This window comes from Akebia trifoliata, chromosome 15 (genome assembly GCF_017979445.1).
Source record: "Akebia trifoliata isolate Shusen 1 chromosome 15, ASM1797944v1, whole genome shotgun sequence".
NCBI classification, from domain to species: Eukaryota; Viridiplantae; Streptophyta; class Magnoliopsida; order Ranunculales; family Lardizabalaceae; genus Akebia; species Akebia trifoliata.
The window spans coordinates 10,484,512-10,494,042 of record NC_141389.1 but is presented as its reverse complement, the minus strand read 5'-3'; the positions used below and the strand labels follow the sequence as shown (position 1 = coordinate 10,494,042).

Here is a 9,531-nt window from a genome sequence, read left to right as displayed (position 1 = left end):
CGCTGCATTGCAAAAAGTCTTTTGAGTACCTAATGCCTCAGTGTCTAAAGTCTCCAAATAATCATTAATAAAGCTGGCCCAAGAACCTTTTTCAGCTTTGATTTTAGCTATTTGTGTCAATGCCAATGTTATTCAACTACCACCCTCTTTGTCTATATATTTCACCCATATGTTTCTCAAATCCTCATAAACTTAACATTGTTCAAGATGAGTGCCCTTGGTTTCTTTCTCCCTCATTCCCTCCTTCTCTTATTTATCACTTTATTACCTATAGGATTGGCCACAACTAGCATTTTAGGAAATGAAACAGATCGACTCGCGTTGCTTGCTTTCAAGGCTAGGATATCTCAAGATCCTAAGCAAGTTATGAGCTCGTGGAATGATTCTTTCCATTTTTGCGAGTGGTCAGGAGTTACATGTAGTCGTGGGCATCAAAGGGTTTTAATTCTGAACCTCAGGTCCCAAGGGTTGGTGGGATCCTTATCTCCCTACATTGGAAACCTCTCTTTTCTAACGAAGATAATTCTCGAAAAAAACAACTTCCAAGAAGAAATCCCCCAAGAAGTCGCCCAAGAAGTCGGTCGTTTGTACAGACTTCAAGAATTCAATGTAAGCAATAATTCTTTTGTAGGGGAAATTCCTTCCACTTTGTCTCACTGTTCTAATCTTAGGAGTCTTCATTTAGGTTTCAACAAACTCTCAGGGAAGATTCCCAGTGAGCTTGGTTCACTATCAAAGCTTGTTCTATTAGATCTTCAAACCAACTATCTAATAGGGGGAATCCCATCTTCCTTTGGTAACCTTTCATCTCTTGAAAATTTTTCTTTAGCAAGAAATAATTTGGATGGAAGTATTCCAGATTCCCTAGGTCAATTGAAAACTCTAAAGGAGTGTTCTCTCGCTGCAAATATGTTCTCCGGTACGATTCCTTCTTCGTTTTACAATATCTCATCTTTCGAAATTTTTTCCGTAGCAGCTAATCAAATAGTTGGGATTCTTCCACTTGACATCGGTTTCATGCTTCCTAATCTTCACCAAATTTTTATTGGAGGAAATCATTTTTCCGGATCAATTCCTGTGTCATTATTCAATGCTTCAGGTCTCGAGACAATTGACTTTGGTCAATGCAATTTTAGTGGTGATGTTCCTATTAATGTTGGAAGCCTAAAGGGCCTTCAGTATCTAGGTTTGGCTTACAATAATCTAGGAAGTGGGAAAGCCAATGATTTGAATTTCCTCAATTCCTTGACTAATTGCACTCATTTATGGATGTTTGATATCTTCGGCAATAATTTTGGAGGTAGTGTACCTAACACTATAGCCAATCTCTCAAACCAATTGAATGAACTATATTTAGGAGGAAATCAAATATCTGGAAACATTCCTTCTGGAATTGAGAACCTCTTTAACTTATATGTGCTGGGAATGGAACTTAACTTTTTCAGTGGTACTATTCCCAATAGTATTGGGATGCTTAAGAACCTACAAGTCTTGTTGTTATATGGAAACAAATTCTCAGGACAGATACCTTCCTCCTTAGGAAACATGTCTCGATTATATCGTCTCAAATTATCAAACAACATCTTAGAAGGAAACATCATTTCAGATCTTGGCAAGTGCCATTTTTTGCAAATATTGGATCTTTCTGAAAATAGTCTAAATGGTTCCATACCCAAACAAATCTTTAGTTTATCCTCACAATTGATTTCCATTAAATTGGCCCATAATTATTTAGTTGGGTCCTTACCTTTGGAAGTGGGCAGATTGAAAACTCTTGAAAAGCTAGATGTCGCTCATAACAAATTGTCTGGTCAAATTCCTAGCACCCTTGGAAGTTGTTCAAGTTTAGAATATCTTTATTTGCAGGATAATTTCTTTCGAGGATCCATTCCCTCATCTTTTAGTTCTTTGAAAGGTATTCGGGTTTTAGATCTTTCGCACAATAATTTATCTGGACAAATTCCAATAGATCTAGCGGACCTTGCTTTAGAAAATTTGAACGTGTCTTTTAATGATCTTGAGGGTGAGGTACCAATAAAAGGAGTCTTTCAAAATGCAAGTGCATTTTCAATAGTTGGAAATAATAAGCTTTGTGGAGGCATCCTTGAACTTCAATTACCAGCGTGCCTCACCAAGAAATCTAAGAAACGAGGAATATCATTTAGTTTCAAGGTGGGAATTGGAGTACTGATCTTGTCTTCAATTGTTCTAGCATCTTTTCTTCTACTTTATTGGCAGAGGAGAAAGTCGAAAATGAAGTCTTCTTCAACACCTTTCTTGAATAAGGATTGGTATGTAAAGGTTTCTTACGGTGAACTCCATAAAGCAACAGATGGATTTTCTTCGTCCAACTTGATTGGTATGGGAAATTTTGGAACTGTGTATAAAGGAGTTCTTGATAAGAAACCTATTGCTGTGAAGGTACTCAATCTAATGAAAACAGGAGCTTCAAAGAGTTTTATGGCTGAGTGTAAAGTCTTGAGAAAAGTTCGACACCGGAACCTACTCAAGATCATAACTTCATGCTCAAGTATGGATTTTAAAGGTGATGAATTCAAAGCTCTAATTTTTGAGTTCATGCCTTATGGAAGTCTGGAGAATTGGTTGCACCCCAGTTCAGATGAGCAAAAACATGCATCAAGGAATCTGATGAACTGTCGCCAAAGGTTAAATATAGCAATTGATATTGCTTCTGCTTTGGATTATCTTCATAATCATTGCCAAACACCTGTTGTTCATTGTGATCTAAAGCCAAGCAATGTTCTCCTTGATAATGATATGACTGCGCATGTGGCTGACTTCGGGTTAGCGAAGTTTCTCACTATGAGTAGCAGCAATTTTGATACAAATGATATAAGTTCAATTGCCATAATGGGAACTATTGGGTATATTCCTCCAGGTATGAATTTCAATTATAATATTCATTTTGATCTTATAAATAATCTTAAATGGTTCCATGGCATATATATATAATTGACTTGATAATACTTGAATTGTAGAGTATGGCATGGGTGTCGAGGTGTCAATACATGGGGATATATATAGTTATGGAATACTTTTGTTGGAGATGTTTACGGGAAAGAGACCGTCTGATGACACGTTCAAGGATGGTTTAAACCTTCACCAATTCTGTAAGATGGCTTTGACGGCTGAGCAAGTGATGGATATTTTGGATCCACTTCTACTCTTGGAAGAAGCTTCTACTGATGAAAATAAAAAAATAAAGATTTCAAACAAAATGCAAGAATGCCTAGTTTCTGTCATTATAATTGGAGTTGCATGTTCTGAAGAATTACTAGGTGAGCGAATGAGCCTCAATGATGTTCTATTGGAATTACATGCAATTATGGAAATGTTTCTTAGGTGAAATATATTGACGCATTATGTGTTTGTAACATATTGTCGCATTTATGTGTTTCTAATATGTAATATGTAATGCCTATTGAGTTATATACTAGTTTAAACTTTCACCAGTTATATAAAATAGCTTTGATGGCTGAGCGAGTGATGGATATTTTGGATCCACTTCTACTATTAGAAGAAATTTCCGTTGAAGAAAATAAAAAAATAAAGATTTCAAACAAAATGCAGTCACTAGAATTGGAGTTGCATGTGTTGGAAAAATCTGGAGAAATTTGCAGATTTCTATGACCAAGTGGGTCACTTTGAGTTCTGATTTAAGTGGGACTCACACTTTATTTGAAGCAGGATCACTTGGAAACTTATTCTTCTCTTTGAAGAGAATAATTTCATTTATTAAGTTGTCAAAAATCCATTTTGAGTGAATAAGAAATCGACTCCAAACAATCCTTATTAGTCATGGTTTGTTAGTATGTGATTTGTAAAACTATTGAGTTTATTAGTGAAACTCTTTAATCCCACATCGGATAAGAATAAGAAATTTATTGAGTTCTTATATAGAACTTCCCATACTATTTTAGTGAATATGAGAGACTTGGGTAAGGTCACGCACGCGCAAGGGGCCTATGGGCTCAAGAAATATTTAAATTATTGGTCCAAAAAATTCTTAATGTGTGTGCGTACACACGATGTGCGAGCAGGGTTGGGGTGCAAATTTCGACAATTTGGCTTCATGTTCAAATTTCAACATCATGTCTCTTTGAAATCTTTTCTAAGACCTTGGTAGATGGGCATGTTAGGTAGGGTGCAAATTTTGACAATTTGGCTTCATGTGCAAATTTCGACATCATGTCTCTTAGAAACCTTGTTTAGGACCTTGGTTGATTCATTAAAATTTTTCTTTTTTCTCCTGTTTGATTTGCATTCTAAATTTTTCGTCTCCTTGAGAGTGCAAACTTAATGTTCAGTTCGTTAGACGTGTAGATTGAAGTGTTGCCATCGTTGTCTCTTGGGAGACAATTGTTCATAGATCCGTGAGCACCAATTTGTTGGAACAAAATTGTCTTAAAGACATTGTGTTCAACACAAACCTCAACTAATCTTTAATTTGTTCGGTTTAGATTTCTAACCAATTCTGATTTTACTTATTTTGAATCGTTGCTGCTGATTATCTTGTGAAAATAGATTCTCGGATATCTACCAAATAACGATCTTAAAACAATTTTTGTATTTAATTATTTCTGATTATGTTTTCACAGATTAAAATGAATCACCAAAAAAAACTCGAGAAATTTAATGACTCAAATTTCAAGCGTTGGCAACAGAAAATGTTGTTTGACTTGATAACATTAAATTTAGCCAAATTTCTTTAAGAAGATGCTCATGTTTTTAAAAAGAATGAATCATATAACACAACTGTTGCTGCTGTTGAAACATGGAAACATTCTAATTTCTTATGCAGGAATTATATCCTCAACGGATTAGATAACACCCTATATAACACATACAGTCCAATTGCCACTGCAAAAGAACTGTGTGAATCCTTGGACAAAAAATATAAAACAAAAAATGCCGAACATAAAAAATTCGTAATTGATAGGTTCTTAGATTTTAAAATGTTGGATTCCAAAACAGCGATAAATCAAGTATAAGAACTTTAGATTATCCTGCAAGAATTTCATGCAGAAGGCATGTCTGTCAGTGAATTCTTTCAAGTAGCATCAGTAATTGAAAAATTACCTCCATCTTGGAAAGATTTCAAAAATTATTTAAAGCACAAATGCAAAGAGATGAAGCTCGAAGATTTGATAGTGTGGTTGAAGATTGAAAAAGACAACAGAATGAGTGAGAAAGGGGTAAAGAATAACTACTTCGAGTCCAAGGAAAATATGGTGGAAGATAAAAGGCCCAAATTAAATTCTAAAAAGAGAAAATTTTCCACTCTAGGCCCTAAAGGCAAGGATTTTAAAAGATTCAAGAGAAATTATTTTGTTTACAACAAACCTGGACATCGAGCCAAAAACTACCGCAATTGCAATGACTAGGATTTATCGAAGAATAAACTTGTTCAAGCTCATTTGACTGAAGTAGAGAATCTTATTGTAGTTGTTTCTGATATCAATATCTCTGTAGTTATCTCTGAAGTAAATTTAGTCGAAAATACTGAAGAATGGTGGGTAGACACAGAGGATACTAGACATATATATTCTGAAAAGAATTTATTTCTAGAATATATTAAAATAGAGAAAGATGAACAATTTTTTATGAACAATTCTTCAACTTCAAGAATTGAAGGTCAAGGGAAGGTGGTACTGAAATTTACTTCACGGAAGAATCTTACTATGATTGATGTGTTGTACGTACCCGACATCCTAAAAAATCTTGTATCCGAATCTCTAATTAGTAATAAGGATTTCAAATCGATATTTGAATATGATAAATTTATACTTACTAATAATGGGATGTATCTAGGCAAAGGGTAGTTGACCAATGGTCTATTTAAGATAAATGTAATGGCAATTGTGCTAAAATTTGTAATATGAATAAAGTGAATTCTTCTGTTTATATGCTTGAGTCTTTCAATGTGTGGCATGATAGATTAGGTCATGCGAACCTTGTGAAGGTTAATAAATTTAGATTTATTGCATAAATTTCATATCAACCAAAATCATAGAATGAGCTCTGGCTACTAAGTTGCGATTAAGCTCATCTTTGTGTAAAACTCCCCATTGAGTTATTTCTACTTACATTGAAATTGAGAATTTATTTATACAAAAAAATGGTTTTCTTTGAAAGCACCAAACATTTTTTTTCTCTTAATTGTGTTTAGTTTCATTAATGCTAAAGTACTAGTTCAAAGACCATAAAAGGATGATTAAGACAGATTTGTAGTTGATGTAAAATTTGCCACCTACTAACATGAATCCTAATAATATATACATTTTGAATGGATAAAAATGATTAAGTACGTGTTGACGACAAAATTTTGGGATAAGGCTTTGATAATGGTTTTATTTCTTTAAAGCTCATTTGACTTCTTCCAACCTTGTATACAAGAGTGAAAAAGTCCTTTAGGATAATAATATAAGATAGCTTGCTTAGAAAGCATAAATGTGCATGATATCATTTGATTTTGAACCAATGAGTATGTTAATAGAGGACCCTTGTGGTAGCCACAAATTATTTATGAATGATGCAAAATAGTCATTTGGCCAATTTGATGTTTGTGGGGGTACAATCCCCCCTTCTCTGTTGCTATCGATTTCCATTCTTTGATTTAATTACAATAGTTATCAAGCTCTTCATTTTCTTTATCAAGTTAAACTGAGGCATCCAAAAAATCCACCAAAAACACATATTAGAATTTCATCCAAAACCAAAAATCCAAAATATACAATATTCAAAACAGCCAAAAAAATAGAAAAAAAATCAAAAAATTCAAAGCTTAACCCTTCCTACTCACTTCCAATCCATATCCAAACCCATTCGATCCATCAAAATCCAAAATTCCATTTTTCCCCCATTTAGATATTTTGCCAAATGCGTGGTGAGTGAAATTAAACCTAAACCACCCATCTAACCCGATTGGTTATAATTAACCCATGTAAAGTGAAAATCCAACCAAATTCAAAACAATTCCCAACCTAAATCCATACCAAATTCCATAAGGAATAAATCCATCCCAATAAAACATTTATCAAAATCAACCTCAAAATCCATCAATTCAAGACACACAAATCCACCTAATTAACCCCAATCCAAACTAATTTCATCAAAATCACCCCGAAAATGCTTAAATTATTGAAATTTTGCCAAATTTCTTCTCAATCACCCCATCAATCCAGCAATTCATTTGAATCCAAGCTCAAAATAAACAAATTTGAACAAAAATCATACCTTTGGGGAAAATTTTAGGTTTGAAGATCCGTTTGTTGAAAAACCACCCAAATATCCAATTCGAACTGTTCAAAAGACGAAACCCTTTAGATCAAAGCTCAAAGTCTCAAGTTCACGCCATGAAAATGACGGAAACTAGTGAAATTAGTGTGATCAATGGGGGACCAAACGGCTAATCAATCATCTAAGAAAGAAGAACAATCTTTGTCGGTCGAACTTTGAGTATTAAGAGCATGTTCTCTAATTTATAAAAGGCATAAAATATTTTTCCCTTGTGAATAAATGGGCTTTTGCCCTTCATAAAGGAACGACCAAGCTAATACCTTACTGGATTTTGGCATCAAACGACCAAGTCAAGCTTCCTCTGTCTTTTGACTATGAACGACCAAGCCATCCCACTAATGCCCCCATTTCAACCATGGCCAAGCAAAAAAGGAAAAAAAAATGATGAAAATAAATTGAACAAAATCAAGTCAAAGTATGAAAAAAACAATGAAAAGAGTAAAAAAGTTAAAAAGTCAAAGTTTAAGGAAAGGAAAAGTCAAAGGTTGGAAATATCCCCAGTGAATATTGGCCACATCTCCCTAGTGGGTACACTCCGACTCCAGCAGGATCTCGAAGAATACACAAACATGCACTTCAAGAAAACCCCTTAGGAGATCATTCTTAAGAAAATAAGCAAGAAATAATCTCAGAACTAAGGACAAGTGTCGAAGAACGAAAATGTAGCACAATTAGAAGAGTAAGAAATTCTCGAAAATGAATCCAACTTCAGGAAGACCTCGAAGCAAACATACAAGAAGCATATTCAGTTTCACCAAAAAAAGGCAAAGATTGAAAACAACTTATCAACATTTATCTCCTTTTCAAATGATCTTAGAGTCATACATCTAGCTAGAAGATCAATTCAAGGTTTGTAAGAGCCATACATCAAGCCATGGAATCGAGAATTAAACGGTACCTCATCAAGAATCAAATAAATTTTATGGCATTTTATGCAATTAGACCCAAGGGTTTCCCCAAAAACCTATAAATAGGACCTCTATCCAAGGAAAAAAAAAGAATTTGAGCTTAAAAACTATATCAAAACCCTTCTCTAAGCTTTCAAGCCTTCCAAATCTTTTTTCCAAATAAACATCAATCCTTCCTAGAAGCCAAAACCCAAGAAGAAGAAAATGAAAAAAGTAGAAAATGAAAGTGGGGCCAAGTAACAATGTCCTATTAATTTCCCTACTCTCACTTCATTTTTTCTTTACTTTTAGGCATTATCTTTATTTTTCAAACTTTATTTCAATTCTAATTAAATAATGTAGCTATCTAAATTCCTACTTCAAGATTTAGGGGTAGAGAGTAATCCCTCCTAGTGAGATAATCTCCCCCAATAAGTTCTATGCAAGTACTTCAATTTCATAGTATAGATGCTTTACTTTCTTTAATTTCCATGCAATTTAAGTTTCTAGAATAGTTGTTTTCTTTACTTAATTTCCTTATGACATAAGATCTAGAGAGTAAACCCTATTGGGAAATAATATTCTCTTTATAAGGTCATTACATGTATATACTCCCATGCATACACTCACTTTTAAAAGGCTACAAGTAAGGGTGTAGGTTCTTATGGACCTATATCCAATCTTTAGAACTATAAAAAATAATCCTCCAATGGACATAATTATCATGCATAAGGTTTTGATCGCTTCATGGTCTTGTTCAACTCATGAACATACTTATGGATCAAATCGATATATAAAGACTCCTAAGAGAGCACATAAATAAGAATACCCCAAATGATGAAATTCAAGTAGATTTTCATCAAATTCCCAAGCTTACAAAAAAATCCAGCAAGCATACACTTTGGTGTATGGCTTACTCATTGTTCTCATTTCACTAGTCTGTAAATCAAATTATAGTTCTTTAACTTCTTAACTTCTATCATCTCCTCTAACTTCAAAAAAATAAAAGTTTTAAAGCTTTGAACCTATGGTCATTTTGATAACTATCAATGGATGGGAGAGATAAGATGCCTAACACCTTCCTTGTCTTTCAACCGAACCTCCTTACCGAGCTTTCTAGGTAGATATACACTCTTATAATTGAAAATAAGTTATTACAAGCTTAAAAAAGTATTTCAAAAATAATTTTAGTAGTATCCATTTACACTCAAACTCTTTGAATAGGGACAACTTCAAAATCAAGTCATCATTTTGGTTATTTTGTCAAATTTTGTGAAAATTAACAGTAATTTATTTGGTTCTAGATTGTCATTTATGTGTTCAA

The 9,531-nt window shown here is 33.8% G+C and overlaps 1 protein-coding gene across 1 annotated transcript; it reads left to right on the top strand.

The window, feature by feature from the left end:
• Nucleotides 1–206: 206 nt before the first annotated feature.
• LOC147384312 (LRR receptor-like serine/threonine-protein kinase EFR) lies at nt 207–3,572 on the top strand. Its single transcript, XM_086425986.1, has 2 exons — nt 207–2,899; nt 3,000–3,572. The coding sequence occupies exons 1-2, from the start codon at nt 208–210 to the stop codon at nt 3,365–3,367; spliced, it is 3,060 nt and encodes a 1,019-aa protein (XP_086282112.1). The 5' UTR covers nt 207; the 3' UTR covers nt 3,368–3,572.
• The last annotated feature ends 5,959 nt before the right edge of the window (nt 3,573–9,531 follow it).